At 58.0% G+C, this 21254-nt stretch overlaps 1 protein-coding gene across 8 annotated transcripts in view; it reads right to left on the bottom strand.

Moving 5' to 3' along the window:
* TSC2 (TSC complex subunit 2) overlaps positions 1–21254 on the bottom strand; it is a 38153-nt gene that overhangs the window by 8036 nt on the left and 8863 nt on the right. For 2 of the 8 annotated variants that reach the window (XM_082360383.1, XM_082360385.1), the window contains exons 11-30: positions 20445–20588; positions 19422–19559; positions 18403–18506; positions 17893–17974; positions 16584–16739; positions 15973–16089; positions 12030–12152; positions 11152–11258; positions 10806–10956; positions 9391–9513; positions 8770–8904; positions 7145–7334; positions 6192–6285; positions 5871–5973; positions 5514–5608; positions 4237–4365; positions 2643–2807; positions 2341–2493; positions 2088–2200; positions 1328–1543 (exon numbers count right to left, since the gene is read on the bottom strand). In XM_082360383.1, the coding sequence (XP_082216509.1) occupies positions 1328–1543; positions 2088–2200; positions 2341–2493; positions 2643–2807; positions 4237–4365; positions 5514–5608; positions 5871–5973; positions 6192–6285; positions 7145–7334; positions 8770–8904; positions 9391–9513; positions 10806–10956; positions 11152–11258; positions 12030–12152; positions 15973–16089; positions 16584–16739; positions 17893–17974; positions 18403–18506; positions 19422–19559; positions 20445–20588 (2638 nt within the window). The remainder of the gene's footprint in view (positions 1–1327; positions 1544–2087; positions 2201–2340; positions 2494–2642; positions 2808–4236; positions 4366–5513; positions 5609–5870; positions 5974–6191; positions 6286–7144; positions 7335–8769; positions 8905–9390; positions 9514–10805; positions 10957–11151; positions 11259–12029; positions 12153–15972; positions 16090–16583; positions 16740–17892; positions 17975–18402; positions 18507–19421; positions 19560–20444; positions 20589–21254) is intronic. The other 6 variants (XM_082360384.1, XM_082360386.1, XM_082360387.1 and 3 more) reach the window with 3 other exon arrangements.

The raw sequence follows: 21254 nt of genomic DNA, 5'->3' as shown, positions 1-21254 counted from the left end.
AGCACCCCACAGGGCTCAGGGCTCAGGCCCAGCACGTCCGAACAGCCATCCCCTCCCGGCCCTCCCCGGGCAGCCCCAGCCACACTGGCCTTTAGGGAACATGCCTCGTGCTCCACCAGGGAGTAACGGTGGGGGGACCAGGCAAGGCACGCCCCTGGCCTTGCCCTGACGCTCCCACCCCCAGTCCTCCTGCCCCAGGCCCTGAGGTCAGGGCAGCCACCAGTGGTCACTGGCCTCAGTGACAAGCACAAGGGGCCCTTAGCTCACAGCACCTGCTGCCCCAGGGCAGTTCCCACACTCAGGACAGGCTCAGCCAGGCTCAGGGCCAGAGGGGGAGCAGCGAAGGCAACTCAGCGCAGCAGACTCCTCCCCAAAGGGGGGCTCTGGGTGGGGCCCAGAGAGGCTTCTGGGCTCTGTCCACTCTCCCCTCCAGGCCCAGAGGACCACGCTTGGACTTGACCTTCCTCACTGAGCAGCCTCACATCCCAGCATCTCACTAGACCTCAGTCCACCTCCTCCCTGCCCACCTGGTTTCCTGCCTCCCCCACGGCCATTCCCTCACAGGAACCGGGAGGACTGGGCTAACACACACGAGGAGGCTCTCCCTGCCCCGACCCCCACGGCCCCACAGCCTGGCACGCAAGGCCTCCATGGGACCAGCACCCTATCCCTCTCCTCACCACTCGGTCACCACTGGCCCCACACTGCACCTGAGATGCCTCCCAGGCTCTGGGCCTTGGCTGAAATGCCCCTGTCGTGGGCTGAGTTGTGTCCCCCCAAATTCACGTGTTGGAGCCCTAACCTCTGGGACCTCAGAAAACGACTGCGTTTGGAAACAGGCTCTTTAAAGCGGTGATTAAGGTAAAATAAGACCGCACGGACGGACCCTAATCCATTCTGACTGGTGTCCTTAAAACAAGATTAAGACACAGACGGACGACCGCGTGAGAATGCAGTGAGGAGACGGCCGTCTAAAAGCCAAGGAGAGAGGCCATAGGAAAAACAAGCCTTGCCGACACCCTAACCTTGGACTTCCAGGCTCCAGGGCTGGGAGGAAATAAATTCTGTTGTTTAAGCTGTCCAGTCTGTGGTGCTTCATTATGGCAGCCTGAGCAGACCAGGACAGACCCTCTCCTCACTTAGCCATGGGACCTCCCCTCACTGTTCCTCTCTGGGGACTCGGCTCAAAAGTCACCTCTGAATTGCTCCTGTGGCCCAGTCTGCCTGCCACTGGCTCCTGTGTGTCCAGAGCCTTTATGTAACTGTCCCACACTAGGGGCTGACAGCGGCCCAGGCCAGCTGAGCGCAGGTCCACCCCCCGGGGTACCTGTGGGCCTCCGGACCAAGATCTCCGCCCAGCCCTGGGTCAGCAGGGGGACGTAAGCCGCCAGGTTTGTCTTCTCCTTCTGCGCCGGGAGCTGGGTGCTGGCTGAGGCCTTCTCGGGCTTGCTGGGTGGAGCAGTCTGTGAGCCCGGGGAAGCGGGGCTGCCAGGAAAGTGGGAGGCTGGAGCATCCAAGGCACCAACTCGAAGGCCATGGCCCCCTGAGGAGAAGGAGAGCAGGAGGGCTGGTGACCACCACCGCCCAGCGGAAAAGCCACTGGCAAGGCCTGGCTGCTCCACCTGGGGTCTGGGCTGGCCAAGCCCTGAGCTAGTGCCCAGAGGCAGCTCGGCCATCCCCAAGCATGGCCCTCTTCCAGTGTCAGTGTCAGCCTTGACGGACCCAGGGCAGCAGGAAGGGCCCCCATCACCTGCCCCATAGTCAGACCATGGCTCATTTCAGCTACAGCAGAGTAAAAAACTCCAGGGGTGAGCTGGGCTGAGGGCCAGGGCTGCTGAGGGCTCATAAGAAACACTGACCACAAGAACAGGCCCCCAGTGGCAAGGGGGCCTTGTGCCACAGCTGCACAGAAGGTCATGTCCCCCCCGCCCCAACCCCGTGACGAGGGCTCACAGGCAGCACTCTAGTTATTCAGAAACTGGAGCAGGCCTAAAGGCAGCCACCTTGATCCTCAGCTCCCAGGACCTTTCTGAGCACAGGGACTCGCAGAGGCACCCAGGAGGGAGGCAGGGTGGGCAGAGGCTCACCAGACATGGAGCGGACCCGGTCCCGGGCTCCACGGCACACCTGTTGCCCGGCCTGGGACTCCAGCTTGGCTGGTGCCTCCTTTGTCTGTCTCACGTGCACACTGGGGTCAGAGCTGAGGACAGAAGGGTCCCCGTAGAGCGTGACCAAGGTATTCCATGGGCTCCAGGCCAGCATGACACTGTCTCTCATGCAGGCCTGGGCTCAGGCCAGCCACCATCAAGGCCAGGCAGGCAGGGGCAGAAAAGTGGTCACCTCAACTCTGGGCCGCCCTGCAGCTCTCCTGAGTCCAGGCCCAGCAGAGACCGGGTCCCAGTCCCCACGCTCGTTGTCACGGTGACAAGCTTGTTCCCAACCAGCCAGGTTTTGGTCCTGCCACCCGCCAGGAGGAACTCTCCCACAGGGGACCTGAAAGCACAAGAGTGTTGGTCAATACCTCGCCCACAGGAAGGAGCCCCGTGTGCCACTCCTGCTGCCCCTTTGACCAAGTGCAGTCACAGAAGATAAGCTAGGCCCTGCCCTCTGGCCCTGCCCCAGTCCTGGAGCCCGACTTGCACCTCTTGGGGACCGCCGTGAAGTTGGAGAACACGTATCTGGCCATCATGTCCAGACACGTCTCTGTGAGCTCCAGGTGGAGATTTTTCAAGTTGTCGTCAGCCTGGGCCATTGAGTTCTCATCTGCAGACCCCAAGCTGGCGCTCGTGAGAGATGTCTGGATCCTGCTGGAGGGAGGAGCCACGGCGAAGTCAGGGTGCCAGGTGGGGGCCGAGCCATCTACCACCAGGGCCAAAGCTCAAGGCATGCAGGTGCTGAGAGGGCTGCACTCAGAAAGACCCGCCAGGGCGTGTGGCCAGTCGAGCCACAGCTTGGCAAACCGAGTGGACACATCATCCCAGGGGGTGGGCAGACAGGGGCTCATGGGAGAGACCCAGGCCTGCTCATCGGAGCACAGGCTTAGGAGACGGGGAGAGACAGGCTGTCCCCTCACCGAAGCGCAGAAGAGTCAGGTGATGGCTTTGTGGCAGAACAGTGTAGTCATGCAGAGACACGGAGACCACAGGACACACAGACAAAGATTGCATTCTGCCCACAGGGCCACCTCCCATGGAGGACAGGAAGGGTCTGGGCTTCGTGTGAGGCTCTTCACCCACACACTTGGGCCGCTCCGGCCCTGCCCCAGTGACCAGGAGGAGGGGCTTGTGCAGGTTTCACTCTGATACAAATTTCATACTCCCTATGCCGAGTTTCGCTCATGATAAAGAATTTGTTGGAAAAGAGCTGAAAGGGGAGCCTCACTGACCACTCCCCAACCCCAGCTCCCCCCCAGGTCAAACCCCACTTGGTAGAAGCCAGCCTGAGGCTGGAGCCCCAGCCAGGCGTCAGCAAGGGGGTGGGTCTCCGAGCTGTGGGACGCTGAGGCCTGAAGGAGCTTCCAGGTGAGGAGACAGTGCAGCCTGGCCTGTCGGCACGAAGCAATAACCCCCCCCAGAGCCCACACCTGCACCCGGACACAGCAGGGAGAAGTGATGAGACTGCACCCCTGGAGAGGCCAGGCCTCCCCTGCCCGGCCTCTCACAGGCTGGCCCCCAGCCCACTGCCCTACACAAAAGCCCCCATTCCCTCTCAGCTACAACAGAAAACAGACCTTTTCTAGAAAAAAAGCTCAAGAAGAAAGTCCACTAAAGAGGATATGAAAGAAAAGCCGAACCCTGGAGAGTGTGTCCCCACCTGACCTGCATGGGCGCTGCTTTCATTTGCAAAGGCCCCTGACCTCCAGGGACAGGCCTGTGGGTGCTGCCACTGGACACCCTCTATCTCACGGTGGTCACCCTGCTTTAGGCTCCCAGGCCCGCCTCTGAGGATGCTGTGCAGCCAACCCGCGCCCATACGAGGCTTGGTGACAGAATGCAACCTTTCCACCCCTCTCCACCAGGCTCCCCAGGCCCAAGGGCAGGGCTTGGCAGGACGGGCCCCTGCGGCCCGAGGGTTGTCACTTGGGCTCTCCTCCAGCTCTGGCCAGGGAGGGCGTGGGCAGGAGATGAGGTCATGCAAGCAGCCCCATGCACCGCCACCCGGGTGCTCCCGCCTGGCAGCGCCACTTCACGGGCCAAGCTCCAGGGTCTGAGCCCCCCACCCAACAAAGCCCACTACCTGCGGACCACATGTTCAGACACACTGATGCTGCGGCACCGGAAGGCATCGGCTGCAGAGCTCTCCTTGAATTCTTTCACGGGTGGAGAGTTATTCAAGCCTTGTTTGGGGGGTCTGGCTATCCTCAAACTACCAGGTGAGGAAGGAAGGCCCAAGCCCCAGAGAGCCCAGCTCCCGGGAGGGGAAAACAAGCCATTGGAGGGATGAGGAGGAAAGGTCACAGGCCACAGGGTCAGGATGGAGAGCCCGCGGGTGAGATGAACAAAAAACCATGCCAGAGGCCAGTTAGCAGGGGGAAGAAACAGAAAACAAAAATGCATGAAAATACATCTCGTAAACATGACAGAAAAAGTAAGGTTTCACGCATGATACCAAAACAAAGAACATTAGTGCAAACTAAACGTGTGTGGATCGCACCGCACGGCAGATTCCAGGCTGTGCTGACCAGGCGTCCCGCCCACCCGCTCGGGACCAGATGCTGAGGCCCTGAAGGTCACAGCTCAAAAACAGGTCAGTTCTTAGCTCAAGGCCCCGGCCCCCAGCCACCAGGACCTTGAGAGAACAGCTTCTGACTTAGGTCACACTGACGTGGTCATTCTGGAAAATGCCGTATTCCCACCTAGGGAGAGCCAAAAAAGCTTGGATGGGAAGGTGGGGGACAGGAAGGGGGGCAGTCGTTCAAATGAAATGCAAAAGAAAACACAAGGCCTAGCACGGCTCTTCTCAGATTTGGCAAAAGCGGCTGTGATGAAGAAGAGCGTGTCCCCCATTAGCAATGGGCTGGGCGAGAGCTCGGGGGGACAGGCCACCCTGGCCCGAGGCTGGGCATCTGTGGACCCTGGATCCTCCCATCCAGGCCAGGTGTTTGGCTTCTCAGGAGTCAGCTGACCTGATGCAACCCTGGGCTTGTTCAGCGGAGTCAGTCCCAAAACCTGATGCCCTAGAACTAGCACCTCAATCTCCAACTCAGCAAATCTGTACTCGCCCGTCACCCAGGCAGGATTGGCCACGACCCAGCACACAGGCTCCACAACACCGCAGGCCACAGCAACCGGCTTGCTGAGGAGCAGCGCTGGCCTCTCCAGCCATGTGTGGGGCATTCGCAGCCTTCTCAGGCCCCGCCCTGCTTCACAACCCCAGGGCACCTTGGAGCCCAGCACGGTCTGAGCAGGGCACGCCCTCAGCCCCAGCCCGTACGCACCATGCCGACCACAGGCCACAGCTTGCGGGCCTGCCCTGCCCCACTGACACCAGGCCCGCCCACGCAGGCCCCGCACCTCTTGGGCCTCTCGTTGAGACTGGTGCTCCGTGCTCTAAAGCTGTCCTTTTCGGGAGTGTCATCAAAAGACAGGAGAACGTTGGAGCGCAGACCCTGGCAGAGTGGAGCAGACCTGAGCCGCAGGCCAGAAGGCACTGGCCCTCCAGGCACCCACAGGCTTCTTCCCCCCACACCTGCCAGCCCAGGTACACCGTGAGCCTGGGATGAGCTACAGGCCCAGGACAAGGGCGGCAGAATTGTGTCCCAGTGGCACCCCACCTCTCTCTCCCCTGCCCGTCACCCTGATCCAGCCACGGTGAGCCAACGGCAAAGCAGGTCCCGGCCCTAACAAGGGACACGGCCTCCGCTGGCTTACCTTAGTGATATAAGGAACAAAATCTTTCCGGAAGGGCAGGCGGCACCTAATGAACCACATGGCTATGACGTGATGGGCCAGGCACACAATGTACTGATTGAACCTGCGACAAGAAGAAAAGAGAAGTGCTGGAGGTCCAGCGTGGCACCCGAGGGAGATGAGCCAGGAGCTAGGGGTGCAGATCAGAGGTGCTATGGCCACAGGGAGCCTGTGTGGCTTTCTACTCCGAGAGGCCTGGCCTCCAGCAAGCAGAGGCCTCCAGCTGGCCTGGGCCACAACCAGGAGGGGCAGGGTCTCACAGGGATACAAGGCAGCACTTACTTGGAGGGGTTGGTATACGGCAGGGAGATGGCAAACACACTGGCGTACTGCTCTGCTGCGAAGTTCCTGTAGAGGTGAGGCAGCCTGGCCAGAGCTGCAACACCAGGAGACAGCCAGTGAGGGAGCCCAGACGGGCCTGGCAAAGACGGGCCCACGGCCACAGCAGGGCGGGGTTTGCCAGAGTCCTGTGCTATGTGTCTAAAAAGCCAGTGCAGCTACTCCGACCCAAGAGGGCAGCAAAGCAGTGAAGGTCACAACCCACCCAAACAGGACCTTCCCCTGCCCCTGGGCCTCGGCCCTCTACTCCAAGGGCTGGCAAACTATGGTCCCCAGGCTCAATCCAGCCAGTGGCCTCACTTTATGACCTGTGAGCTAAGAATGGTTTCTACCTTTTCAAAAAGTTGTAAGCAAAAAGAACAGGCAGCCAAGGCATATCACACGTGGCCCTTTACAGAAGCAAAGCCCTGCCCTGCTCCTGTTGTCCACAAGCCTGAGGGCCTGCTGAGGGCCAGACATGCATGAGGTACTGGGAAGGAAGGGGCGAGCGGGGCACCCCGAGCTCCTGGACGTCACAATCTGAGGGGTGAGCAGAGCCCCTCCAAGTTGTAGTGTGTGTTGAGGGGGGACAGAGAGGAGGCTCTAAGAGCCAGGCCGAGTACAGGGACCAAGGTCAGGCAACAGGAGGCTTCTGTGCCATTTAAACTGACACTGAGGGGAGGAAAGAAGCCAGCCACTCAAAGGCCAAGAAGGAAAGCATTCAAAGCACAGGGGAAGAAGGTACAAAGGCCCTGAGGCAGCAAAGGGTGGCCCACGGAGCACAGCATGCCTACGGGCAGCCAAGGTGAGGTCTGAGAAGGCAGCACGAGTACTTCAGGCAAGGCGCAGCCCCAAACTCAAGGTCCACCTCACTCACACGCACCCAGATACACACGTGCAAAGCCACAGATGCTTACTCGACAGGAACTCGAGGAGTGGAATGGCCATGCTGGCCGTGGCTGAGATGTGCGTGAGCTTCACAACCAGGACAGGCAGCGCCTTGATGATGATGTCAGGCATCTCCACGCTGCAGATGGCCAGGGCCACCACGCACTGGCTGGCGCAGCGGTAGATGAGGCCTTGCTCCAGGCAGTACACCATCTCCCGCTGTGGGACAACACGGATGCCTCAGACCAGGCCCACCACAGGCTGGCCCTCTGTGCCCCGCCCCTGCCCACAGAGAGCCGTTCTGGTGAGCCAGGGCCTGGTCTCCCCTCCACCACTCCAGAATGTTCTATAGAGGAGAAGACCAAGACCCAGAAAGGCCAAGTGCCTTATCCCAGGTCTCAGGCGCTTAAGCAGCAGAGCCACCAGCAGCTGACCCCACCTGAGCCAAGGGGACAGCAGGGCTGCTCCGGTCAAGGTCTTCCTGACACCTCCCCACACACCCACACAGGCGGGGTCCCAGGTCCCCAGCCCACCCTGGAGCCAGGACACGCTGGGGTCATCACCCCCTTGGTTCTGGAATCCCCAGCTGATTGGCCTTTTGGCAAGGGGAGGATCTGCCTAACACAGCAAGGCCGCCGGGCCCACACCAACCCTGGGCAGAGTCCCCCATGAAGATGGCTCAGCTGTGCCCAGCAGGAGACAAGCGCCATCTCAGGCCACAGCCTCGGGGCAAACCACCTGGTAGCTTAAGGCCCCGTGGATGATTCTGATTTCCTGCAGCCAGCCCCACCCCTTGGAAACACTTTGGGCCTTGAGGGTTCTCAGGGAACCTTCAGCCCAGTGTGGCCAGCTACCCCTTTGGAGCACAGCCAGTGAGAACCAGGCCAGGCCACACAGGAAGAGCTGGAGCTCACACTCACCCCAGGGGTCGGGGTGGGCAGTGAGGTGGGGGATGGCAAGTCGAGTGTGAGTTTCCAACAGCACTTTGATCAACAGCATGGGCTCACCGCCCAAACAGGACTGAGTCTGAGTTTAGGCCTCTCGCCTTGCTGTGACCTTGAGTGGGCTACCTGACCTCCCTAAGACTTCTGTTCCCTGATTGATGAGGGCAGAGTGACAAAGAAAAGTATCAGGAATTTAAAGAGAAAGTAAAGGTGATGGCTCATTGCAGACCTCCCACCCAGCAGTGCAGAATTAAGAAAACAGGCATTACTGCGTGTGCTTTTTGCACCTGATGACAGAGTTGGAGGTAGGCGGAGGGGGGGGCCCTCTGCCCGGCTGCTCTGCCTCTCAAAACAGGCTCAGCGCCACCAAGCGGCTCAGCACCTATCCTAAAGCTGTAGCAAGGACAAGCCAGGCAATGCTCTTAGAAAGAAAATGGCACTGCATATGTGTGGAGGGGGGATATTCAAGCACTTCATTAAGCCCACTCCTCCCTGAGAGAACTCAGGAGCACCAGCGAGTTCAAACATCCACGGTTCTAGGCTGGGCCAGCTGGCAGGGGTGCACTGGCCACATAGGGAAGCAGAGCCAGCTGCCCTCGCCCTGGCCCAATAGCCACCCGTTAGGAGGAAAACGCTGGGCCCCTTTGGCTGAAGCAAGCATCCTGGGGACCAGGCTTTCAAAGTTCAACCATCCCTCTCCCATCTGGTACCTGTCTGGTTTTGTCCAAATAGTTATGGTAAGAAATTAACGCTGTCAGCACAGGAACCACAGCGAGATGCAGGTCGGTTCTGGAGAACCCTTCTGGGGTGCTTCGGAGCCGCTCGAGGGTCTTGGGACCTGAAAGCTAACAGCCAAGGACCAGATGTGAAGCCCTGCCCGGCAGCTGGGTCAAGCTGGGTGGCCAGGGGGCACGGGTGGCCCCTGAGAATGAAGGCCCAGCGGGAGAAGGGGTCAAAGCCCAAGGACCTTCCTACTTCCTGTTCTAGCCAGCAGTCTGCCTTCTCAGAGAAGTGGGAGGCTGCCCACTGATCCGCCAGGGAGACAGACCCTGGGGAGGAGGAGGGGGGAAGGAGTTAAGACCCTGCTCAGTTCTGCAAACTCGAGCCTTTCACTGAGGCCCCCAATCCTCTGCCTGAGAGTTGGGATGGGAGGACAGGCTCCCAGAGGCACCATCTGCACTCCAGCCGGTGTCCGAGCCTCTGAGGGAAACAAGTTTGCCTCCCAGGCCTCAGTCTTTCAGAGCTGAGGAACTATGCTGTGGCCCCACCCACCACACAGGCCGCGGACCCGCCGTGCACGACGCAGGAAAGGTCCAAAGCAGAAGGCGCACCATGGAGCAGAGGGCGGCAGATAGCTGGTCAACACTACACGGGGAGGTGAAGATGAGGACCTTGTAGCGCAGCGACTCGGGCAGCTTGCTGAGCACCAGCTTCAGCACCTTCCAGTCAGTCTCCTGCAGGAACAGGAAAGACGGGGTCTCAGGGTTGGAAGCTTGGTCTGGGCAGCAGCAAGGCCTCAGACCTGTTCTCCTGCTCTCCACACAAGCCTGGGCCCTCAGTCCCTGCAGCTCGGGGAGCAGATGCTGCTCAGAGAAAGTCAGCCCTGGACAGCGGCCGCTGCCTCCAAACACCAGGCAGGGCAGGAGGCCCAGCGCAGCACCGCCCCTCTCCTCTCAGCAGGACCTGGAACTTCTGCACGCCAGCTCCATCTTCCCCACCTGCCCAACGGTGATCCGAGGATGGCCTACCAAGGGCACTGGACCCAAGGGGCTCTGACGATGCCCGCCCAGATCACAATGAAGATGGATCTGGAAAGAAGCTACTGTACTAGCTTAAAGAGAAGCAAGTATTCCTCAACGATCCATGAGCCCAGATACCTGCCACAGGACCAAAGTTGACCCAGAGCCACAGCATTGAGGACAGGGTTGTGGCCTGCACGGACCTTCCCTGGTGAGCCCTCCCAATCTCCACTGGGGCGACCACTGCCCATAAACTACACCAATGGCCAGGAGTCCTAAAAGCCTTTCCCCAGATCCCACCTGTGACACGGAGACCTTGAGACTCTCACAGGAAATCTCCGACAAACCCCTTTAATGCCAAACCCCGGTACCCCTGGGGAACCTGCTACCGCCTCTCCATCCAGCTCTGCTTCCCCACCCGTGGCCCCCGGGAGCGCCCCCCAGCCTATTCCGGGCTGCCCAGCCCCGCCTGCGGCGCACTGCTGACCAACCCTCCTGCCTCGTTGCCCCACTGGGGAACAGGCCCAAGCTCCTCCACCTCCCACCACAGGGAACTTACCTCCCCTACTTCCAGGCTTTGCTTACTCCTGCCGCTGGAATCTTCCCCCCCTTTCAAGACTGCCCTCACCTGCCCCTCCCCATGCCCCCAACCAGATGTGATGGCAACCCCCCGCTTCGGTCCCGCACAGCCTGTTGGTGCCTCCTCCCAAGGCACACCCCATCCTACAATCCAGTTATTTGTCAATACACCTCACACTTGTACCAAAACCACCTCCCGGAGGCAGGAACATCTCCTCGGCTCCACACCCAGCTTCCGGTGATGCACCACACACAGCAGGCGCTCAACACACGGCTACGGAAACGTTGTGAGGCCTCGAGGAAGCCAACCTAGAAACAGGCAGCGAACCTCCCAAGGTTGCCAATGCAGGAGAAGAACTGTGGCCCCCGGGCAGCACCAATCACTGCTTGGTCTGACCTAATGCAGCCAGAGGGTCTGACCGTCTCACCTGCTTCAAACACTGCAGCAGGACACGGAAGAGCAGGGAGTAGGGCAGCGAGCCGAGCCGCACGGCGGGGCCTGCAGGTGCCGGGCCAGGGGGCCCAGTGGGAGGTGACAGGGGGCCACCAGCCTTCTTCTCAGAGCCCCTCTCCAGCTCCCTGTGGAAGCAAGTGGGAGAGGCACTAAGGCTGGAGCTCCCGCTCCACAAGGCTAAGGACGGATGCAGGCCCCAAGCCCCAACCCAAGGCTGTGCTCAGGATGCCTCCGGGACCTTCCCTCAGACACAGGACCACCCCAGGGCAGAGGGCAGCGAGCTCCCCACCCCCCGCCCGCCCCAGGACCCAGGACCGTACATGTAGTCACAGACGCAGTAGGGGCTGAACTTCACAAGCCCGTCCTTGCTGGGCAGGCCCAGGCGGTGCAGCGAGTCGGCCCGCAGCTGCAGGAGGAAGTCGAAAGCCTGCGGAGAGCGGGAGGCATGGTCCAACAGAGAGAACGCCGCCACCCGGCCACGCAGACCTGCGCAGCTCTCGGGAAAGGCTGCCGCGCTAACAGCAACAATGCCCTGACTTCACCGCAGACGGTGGTGCTGGCGGAGAGGCGCGGGCACTCACAGCCTCCTCCCTCAGAGCCCATGGAGGCTGTGACATTCCCACAAAAGCTGGGCAACACGGCAGCCTCTCACACCTGGGGTAACAGGGGGAGTGGACATATTGCACCTGCCCAGGCATCATCGCACAGCCCCGGTATAGACAGCAGAGCTCTGCTCAGGACACTGTCGCTTCCCCCAGCTATTGGTGGGTCATTTAACTGGGCTCCCCAAACGACAGGGGGCTGCCCCATTGGGCGGACGCTCTGAAAGGGACCGGGGCTTCCATCCCAGCGCCCTCTGCTCATCCTGGTGCCAGCTCCCATGGTGGAAGCTCAAACCAGTATGCCCTGCCCTGCACCCCCGCTGCCAGTCACTAACAGACTCCGCGGCACCAGGGGTCTGGGGCTCCAGAGCAATTCCCTTTCTCTGCCCCCATCTCAGGCCGCCATGTGACTGAGAGGCATGCAGACCACAGGCAAAGGAAAAAGCAGCAGGTCCTGGGGAGGACGCAGCCACAGCTGGTGCTAAGGAGGGAACAGTCTGCTGAAGACCCCTCCCAGGCCCCCTGCCACCTCTCCAGCCTGCAGCCACTGCGTTCGCCAGGCCGGATGCAGCTGCTGGGTGCCCCAGGGAACATACCTGCAGCCGGATGCTGCTGGCAATGGGCAGGGTGTAGGTGTGCTTGTAGTGGAGCTGGATATGGCTGACAAGCTTCTCGTACACACGTGTGGCGTGGCTGGCAGGCAGGGCGTACAGCTTGGTCTGCAGAGAGAGCGTGCTGGTCACTGCAAGGGCAGGAGGCCAAACTGCAGCCAGGGAGTCAGCACCTTGATGCCCGGGGGGAGAGGCCAAGCAATCACTTTGGAGGTAACTGGCCGCACCCACCATTCTTTAAAATGTACAAACACTTCAAGCCACCAACTCCGCTTCGGGGCTTCACCCCATGGGTACGCCCACATGTGCCCACCCTTGGTGAGGGCAAAAAACCAGAAACAGCCACGTATCTGTGTTATCAACAGGCAATCAGTTAATGAATCAGAGAAACCTGCCCAATGGCGCACAACACAGCAACACATGACAGGATCCACGTGCACCAACAGAGCACCTTCTCGACGCCACGAGGCAAAGTGGGAGAAACCAGGGGCAGAGCAAGGCGGGAGGTGTGCTTCATGACGGGTTATAAAGGGGGTTATTCCCCTAGCTGCTGGGGCTGTTATTAACCCCACAGTGAGTCCGTCTCCCCCACCTCTGCAAGGTCAAGAGCACCTCCCTGACAAGCGAGGCTAGGGGAGGCCAGGTGTGAGAGTTCGTGGTGCTGCCAGCAACCTGGTTTTGGGGGCAGGAGGGACCCAAGGGACCCAGCTACAGCCAAGGGTCCCCTTTGTGGTACCCTGAGCCTTGGAGGAGAGCACTGCTTCAGAAACGTATCACTGGGCTTCCCTGGTGGCACAGTGGTTAAGAATCCACCTGCCAATGCAGGGGACACGGGTTCGAGCCCTGGTCTGGGAGGGTCCCACATGCCACGGAGCAACTAAGCCCGTGTGCCACAACTGCTGAGCCTGAGCTCTAGAGCCCTCACACCACAGCTACTGAAGCCCACATACCTAGGGCACGTGCGCTGCAACAAGAGAAGCCACTGCAATGAGAGGCCCGCGCGCCACAGGGAAGAGTGGCCCCCGCTCACCGCAACTAGAGAGAAAGCCTGTGCACAGCAACGAAGACCCAATGCAGCTAAAAATAAATTAATTAATTAAAACAAAAAACAAAAAACAAAAAAAAAGTATCACTGCTGTTCTTTTTATTTACTTATTTATTTATTTTGAATTTTTGAATTTTATTTTACTTATTTTTTTATTGATATTCTTTTTAAAGAAAAAAATGATTAACACAGTGGTGTCTCTTTGGTTCAAAAACAATAATAGGGACTTCCCTGGTGGTCCAGTGGTAAATGCAGAGGACGCTGGTTCAATCCCTGCTCGGGAAACTAAGATCCCACATGCTGCGGGGCAGCTAAGCCCATGTGCCACAACGACTGAGCTCGTGCGCCTCAACCAGAGAGCCTGTGTGCCGCAAACTGCAGAGCCCACGCACTCTGGAACCCCCGTGTCACAACTAGAGAGAAGCCCACGTGCCGCAACTAGAGAGAAGCCTGCGCACCGCAACAAAGAGCTGATGCAGCCCAAAAAAATTAATTAATTAAAAAAAAACAACATAAAAGCATTATCCCTGCCTTCCACAAAAACCAAAAAACACACACAGGGAGAGGGGAGGGAGTTGGACACCATGCTTGACAAAGCACAAGCATCTCAGGAAGGACACCCATGGACTCGGGCAGCCACTGCTCTGCCTGCCCATTTTGGTGGGAAGAAAGGAGGGAACCGAACTTTTTGCTACGTTTATGCCGTTCGCGTGTTTTAACTGGACGTATATATTACTTTTTAATTACAAAAAAAGAAAAATGGGGGCTTCCCTGGTGGCGCAGTGGTTGAAAATCTGCCTGCTAATGCAGGGGACACGGGTTTGAGCCCTGGTCTGGGAAGATCCCACATGCCGCGGAGCAACTAGGCCCGTGAGGCACAACTACTGAGCCTGCGCGTCTGGAGCCTGTGCTCCGCAACAAGAGAGGCCGCGATAGTGAGAGGCCCGCGCACCGCGATGAAGAGTGGCCCCTGCTTGCCGCAACTGGAGAAAGCCCTCGCACAGAAACGAAGACCCGACACAGCCAAAAATAAAATAAATAAATAAATAAATAAATAAAAGATTACTATTAAAAAAAAAAAAAAAAGAAAAATGAAAACAGGCTGGCCCAGGACTTTGCTCAAGTAGGAAACAGCTCGATTCTGCAGCCCCAGGTCTCCAGGGCTCGATTTCCAAGTGAGGGCAATAGACCATCTCTTCTTCATTCTCCGTATAGGCTTCTGGGTTTATCCGGGCCACAGGGCTCCCCACAACCCCTCAAGTCAGGGCACAGGGAGCATGGGGCTGCTATGGACAAGACACCAAGGAGGTGCCGTCCACTTTTTATCAAACTTTAAACTTCCACACCAGATAATAAAAGTCCATCATGTATAAACACGACAGAAACTGTTCTGCCATCAACATTTTACAAAGTAGTTTATGAACCAATTGATTCAAATATTACATTTTTCACAATACTGATACTGGCAGGTGACCTTAAGTATAGATAACACCACAATGCTTTGCAAGCCAGTGGAAGAGCCTGATCGCTGCCCTGCTGGGCACGTAAAGGGACAAGTCCACAGCTCCAGCAAGCCTCAGGAGCCAGGCGGTGCCCGGGAGCATGTGAGGACAGCCACCATGCAGGAGAGCGAGCACGACGTGGCGAGAATGACTGGGAACAGAGAACGTGTGCAAATTGTCTAACTAATGAAGGACTTGTATCCAGGGTATGGAAAGAACGCTTACAACTCGAGAAAGACAAATAACCCAGTTTAAAAATGGGCAAAGGATCTGAACAGATATTTCTCCGAAGAAGATACACAAACGACCCATCAGCACATGGAAAGATGCTCAACGTCATTAGGAAAATGCGAATCAAAACCACAATGAGATTTCATTTCATACCCATTAGGGTGGTGATAAACAAAAAAAAAGAGAATAAGGAGTGTGAGTGAGGATGTGGAGAGAATGGAAGCCTCATCCACTGATGCTGGGAATGTAAAATGGAGCAGGCCCTGTGGAAAACAGCCTGGCTGTTCCTCAAACGATTAAGCAGAGTTACCAGCTGACTCAGCAATTCCACTCCTAGGTGGATCCCCTAGAGAAATGAAACACATGTCCACATAGAAACTTGTGTGAGGGTTCACTGTAGCATGATTCACAACAGCCAAAAAGTGGAAGTGACCCAAGTGTCCATCAACTGATGAATAGATAAGCAAAATATGGTCTATCCGTACAATAAACTATTACTGAGCCATATAAAGAAATGAAGTACCGACACATGCTACAACATGGATGAACCTTGAAGACATTACGCTCAATGAAAGATGCCAGACACATGAGGTCACATATTGTGTGATTCCATGTCTATGAAATGCCCAAAATAAGCAAATTCACAGAGACTGAAAGTGAATTAGTGATTGCCAAGGGCTGGAGGTGCTGAGGGGAGAATAAGGAGTGACCGCTAATGGGTATGGAGCTGCTTTGGGGTAAATGTCCCTAATGATGGCTGCACGACTCCATGAATACAACAAAAACCACTGAATCATATACTCTAAATGGATGAATTGTATGGTATGTAAGTTACACCTCAAAAAAGCTATTAAAAAAAGACCAAATAACTGTGGGGCCAGAATGGACACCAGCCCTTCCCACCTCAGTGGCTGTGGGGAGACCTGAGGGGGTGGTTCTGGCACTGGCTCGGGAGTGTTTCCCGCAGACTGGCTCTGGCTGGGCCTTGTCCACCCTTCCCTGACCTGGTCAGGGCTCTGACCTGGTCCGCTCACTGTAACGAGGAGTTGGGATCACACCCGGACTGCCCTCTGCGACCCCAGGGAGTGCCCAGGTCTCCTCGGGGATGTGTCCCTAAAGAGCAGCACTCCAATGAGATGCAGAGGCCCACCTGAAGGATGACCAGGAGTCCCAGGACTGCAGTCTTCACATCCTCCAAGGAGGCCGAGTACACCACCACATCCCTTTCCTCCAGCTCAGCGGGTGGAGAGAGGGAGCGGGCAATCACCTACAGAGAGAAGATCTCTATTTAAATTCCCAACTCTGGGCTCCCTGAGGCAGCAACCATCAGATCTGATATTTTCTACCAAAAAATACTTTCTCCTTTATTTCTCAAGAGGAAAGATGCACTCCCCTCATCCAAGGCATGGTTCAGAAACTGCGATGCATTTTGAAATTAAAAGGATGCTGCCTGTGCAGAAGGACAATGTGTCCAAACCGCACCCCCAGCCAGTCTCCCCCAAAGCCACAGAGCCATGTCCCAGGACCCCTGGGCAGCACGGCAGCAGGACAGCGCCAAGCAGCAGCAGGCCCGGCCAGACCTCCCAACACCGCCACATCTCTGCTAGGAGGGAACCCCATCTCGGAGAGACCCAGGCAGTCTCCCTGCAGAGAACGGAGAGAGCGGGTCCAAAGAACATTGCTGTCCGCTGGGCTCTGCCACAGAGAGGGCTCCCAATGGCAGCCCAGGTGCCCCAAGCCCTAGGCCCGAGCTGCTCTCACTTTCTCAATGATGTCCAGCAGGCTATTAAAGTGGTGGGTGTGGCAGCCTTCAGCCAGATCTACCAGCAACTGGGTGGCCAGCTTTCGGACTTGGTGGTCTTTATCCTCCGGGACATGGGAGAGCTGTGAGATGACCACTGAGTTGATCAGCTCCTCCTGCACCAAGCACAAGAGAAGCCAGGTGAGCCACTGGCCACGGCCAAAACTCACCTAACACGTCGTTAAAGACTTGGGACAACCGCGGCGGGGTGTGCGAGTGCCTGAGAGGCCCAGGCCCCTTTCAGGGCACTCTGTGTGTCCCCTCGGCTCAGGAGAATGATGACGACTACACGTTGGCCCAGCCGGGGCATGGCCCACGGGCTCAGCCTCAGACGTGATGCAGCAGTGAATGTCCCCGCTCCCTCTCTGTCATTCAACATCACAATTAAGAAGGATCTCATGTGGAGGGCTCTCTGCGTGTGTGTCCTGGGGATAGAGAGACCTCGTCCCCGACATCACAGAGCCCACTATAACGGGGCAGCAGGACGAGCGCTTTCACGGAAGCAGGTACAAAGCGCTACAGGAGCAGAGAGCAGGACGAGAGCGACTCCAACACGAGGGACTCAAGAACCCAGAGGGCTTCCTAAAAGAGGCAGCACTGAGCTGGACTCTGAAAAAGAGTGAATTCCAAGGGACAGAGATGCAGGGAAAGGGAAGGCTGAGAGGGTAGGAGGGGTGGGCAGGTCCTAGGGACACCAGGCATTCCAGCGAGGCAGCAGTGAGGAAGGTGCTGGGAAGCGAGGGGAGATGCAGAGCCCGAGCGCATCTCCCGGAGAAGAGAGCCCAGTGGGCAGGGGCCACTGCCGTTTCTGAAAGAAGGACAGGCCCTGGCTGCAAACCTACTGAAGGATGGACTGGAGGGGAAGAAATGCGGTAGAGAGGTTGGTAGGGGCTGGCACCACCCTGGCATCTGGTGATCAGCCCAGAGCCCGGAGGATGAGTGTGATTACAAAAATGAAAAGAAAATGTCCGCACGCAAGACTGTTTTCCTGAGGGCAGGGACTATGCCCTCCTGTCTGCTCAGCCACAGGCCTGGCAGAAGGCACCAAGGGACGGGGGGAGGGAGGGAGGGAGGGGGGGATGAACGAGGAAACAAAGCTTGCCACAGAGAGGCGCTGGCAGACCCCAGGTCCCAGGCCGACCCCAGGAGGCGTGCGGTGCCCAGAAAGGGCCACACGCTGCCTCTCGGGCGAGCATCGCCCTGCATGGCTTGTGGAGGCCGCCCTCGCACCTGCTGCCCCAGGGCTCCCACGCCGGCATGGATACACACCTCATAGAACTGCCTGTTGATGAGCAGCACGAAGGACAGGACGTCCAGCACCTTGATACGCACAGCGCTGCGCAATTCGTTCCTGGGGGCAGGGGCACACCTGCTGGGGCCGGGCGGGTGCACCAGCCACCGGCCTCACCCTCCGCCAGCCCGAGCAGCCCAACCTCCAATGGCTTCCCTGGGGACCCAGCCCCCAGACCCACCCGCCTCCATGTCAGGCGAGACTGACTCCGGATCCTCCCCGCGTGGGGCCCAGCTCGGCAACATCCAGACCAAGAATGGGGTAAAGAGGCAGAGAACCCGGCCCTCAGAGATGGCCTCTTTCTAGATGACCACTCCACAGGAGGGAGTAAGCACAGAGGCCTCAGAGGACTCTGTCCTCTGGAAGACAAACCCTCTCCTGCTCAGTGAGAACTGTCACTTTCAAGAATCGGAGAGGAAAGTGCTAACTCTCAGTGTCCTGCCTGCAGTGCAGACACAGGGTCAGGCGGGCCTCCAGAGGCTGCCTACCTGAAAAATCTCTCCATCAGTAACTGCAGGTTGTGAATCCAGCCATCCTTTGCTGGATGGATTGACTGAGCCCTGTAGGTTATTAAGTTTAAGAGGGAGGATTCCTGCCAAAAGAAGAAAGACCTGGAGTGAACGAGCCGCTCTGCCCTTCCAGAGGTTTTTTGATAAATACAGCCCCATGCTGCTGGCCCAAGAGACCAGCCACCCCGAGGCCCAGGTAGGGAGCCCACATGATAAAGGCCCTGCTGGCAGCAGTGAAGATTCATTTAAAACGCACATAACAGACTTCCCTGGTGGCACAGTGGTTAAGAATCCGCCTGCCAATGCAGGGGACATGGGTTCGAGCCCTGGTCCAGGAAGATCCCACATGCCGTGGAGCAACTAAACCCGTGTGCCACAACTACTGAGCCTACGCTCTAGAGCCTGCGCACCACAACTACTGAGCCCACTTGCTGCAACTACTGAAGCCCACACGCCTAGAGCCCATGCTCTGCAACAAGAGAAGCCACCACAGTGAGAAGCCCGCGCGCCACGACGAAGAGCAGCCCCCGCTCGCCGCAACTAGAGAAAGCCCGTGCGCAGCAACGAAGATCCAATGCAGCCAAAATAAAGAAATAAAAAATAAAACCCACATAACAGCCTTGCATCAGGCTGAGCCCTTCTGGCACCAGGACTGCCTGCCTTTCGGGGAGCAGATATGCTGAGCATGAAGACAACTGGCCCCTCCCTCCGTGCAGGTGAGAGGAAATGGATGCTTAGGCTGTGATGTGCTCTCACAGACCCACACTCATTCAGCCTCCTGACGGCCCAGCAGACTTCCCTGCTGGAGCACAAATCCCAGGGGAGCAGAAGCCTGCCAGGGTTTTTACTTCAAACTCACGGAAAACTTGCCTCCAGACCCACACAGCCAGACCTCCGGGAGCTGAGCAGCCCCTCCCCTCCCCCAGAAGCCTGACCTAAACCACCCTCTTGTCCGAGCACCAAAGGCCCCACTGTGTTGGAGAGAGAGGTGGTCTTACAGGCCTCTGGTCTGCACATCTCTCAACGAGCTCAAAGTATCTCTCCTGTGAGCCGTGGAACTCATTTTGATCACACAGCTCTTCCACCGTGGTCAGCAGGTCATGGACGATGGCTCTGAGTTCTGGGCTGTCTAGGCTCTGCAACACGAAGGCACGGTTACACAGGAGGGATCTCAGCTCCCTTCAAGGACTCGGCATCAGAGTCCTCAGCTCAAATGAGCTGAATCCAGACACCCCCTCAGGTCCTCCCACTGGGCAGGGGGCACGAGTGCTATTCCTGCCCATTGGGGAACGGTGGGGCCCAAGGGGTCCTGGCTGTGCCCACAAGGCGGGCCTCCACTACCAGTGTGTTCACGCCTCCCTCAGGCTCTCGCATGTTCTGGAGGCCCCAGGGGTGTGGCCTCCCAGACCATCACTCCAAGATGAAGCACTGCCTGACCAGCTGGTCGTGACAATGGTCTGGCCCAGCAGCCACCCCTGAGGGACAAGAACCCAGGCCCTGCTGAGTTCTGGTCCTTCCTCCCATGGGCCTGGCCGCCCGCCTAGAGCCCACCCCAGTGCCCCAGGAGGCCCAGCCCCTAGCCCATGCTATATGTGACCTCATCTCATCTGCAGCCCCTGCACCAGCACGTCCTCCTTCCTGCCACAGTCAACGCCCTCCTCCAAAGTTCCACCAACTGCGGGCAGCATTCGAGACACTTTGGGAACTGTCTTCAGGGTCCACTTGCAGGCCATGGAGGCCACCTGGTGTGTTACTCTGTCGATCTTGATCGACACTGCCCCCCACCCCCCTTGCTCACCTATTACATAGTCCTGCTCCAACCGATAGAGGGGATTTGGGAAAAACAGCTGTCTTCAGTGGACGGCGAGTTGCCACCCAAGAACCATCAGAGAACACGGCCCAGCAAGCTCTGAGGCAGGGCCCTGGAGGGGCGGGGAGCTGCCCCCATGGTCCACGCCCCCCAGGAAGGGGCCCTCTGGCCAACAGGTCGGCCGTCTCGGTTCTCCCTGTGCCCACCTCACCTGGAGCTGCTGAAGCAGGCGTTCAACAATGTTCAGCAGGATGTCCCATGTCACGGCCTGGAGCTCCCTCCGGTACTTCTTGATGAGTCTGGTTATGGAGAGGACGATCTCATAGGACACCACCTCGTTTGGACAGGTCATGGCCTGGAACATGGCCCGGGGGGCATGCAGTGTCAGTCCCTTCGCGCTCACGCACAGGAAGCCCCAGCACGTCGCCCTTGGAACCTAGCATGAGATGCCTTACTCCCACGCACATCTCGCGGGCCACAAAAGTAGTATCTCAGGAACCCAGAAGTGTGTTTTCTATACTGGCTCCAAAGGGCCTGACGTAGCCAGACCATTCACTTCAAATTCCGTGCCCCTGGCTTCCTGGCCTAGAGGAACCTGAAAGCTACCCTGATGCAAGCAATGCGCAGAGAGCACACCCTCCACTGCCCAAGAGACGGGGTGTGGCCAGAAGGACCCCATTAGGGGCACGGTGTAAGCTGGGACATGACACAGCTCATCTGCTTGTCCGGTAAGATGAGGATGGTATGATTGCCCCAGCTCACCAGGGTGCCATGACGGCTACATGAAAACACACAAAGTGCTCCGAACTCCGCCAGGCATGGTGGAAACACAAGCTATTATCGCTGGCCTCATTCTAGAGCAAGAGCAAGTTTGCCACTTGACCAAGGAAACTGTCGAAAGCAAGCATGTCACTATCCCCAGGGGGAATCTTGAGCAGTCCTGATGCTAATTTGTAGAAGATGAAATTCATAAAATATAGTATTTGCTTGAGGATAAAACCTTCAAAGGCCCTACATCGCA

The sequence above is a fragment of the Balaenoptera borealis genome, assembly GCF_965194805.1.
Source record: "Balaenoptera borealis genome assembly, chromosome: 16".
Classification (NCBI taxonomy): Eukaryota; Metazoa; Chordata; class Mammalia; order Artiodactyla; family Balaenopteridae; genus Balaenoptera; species Balaenoptera borealis.
Note: the sequence above shows the minus strand (reverse complement) of the source record. Positions and strands in the feature narration are given on the sequence as shown.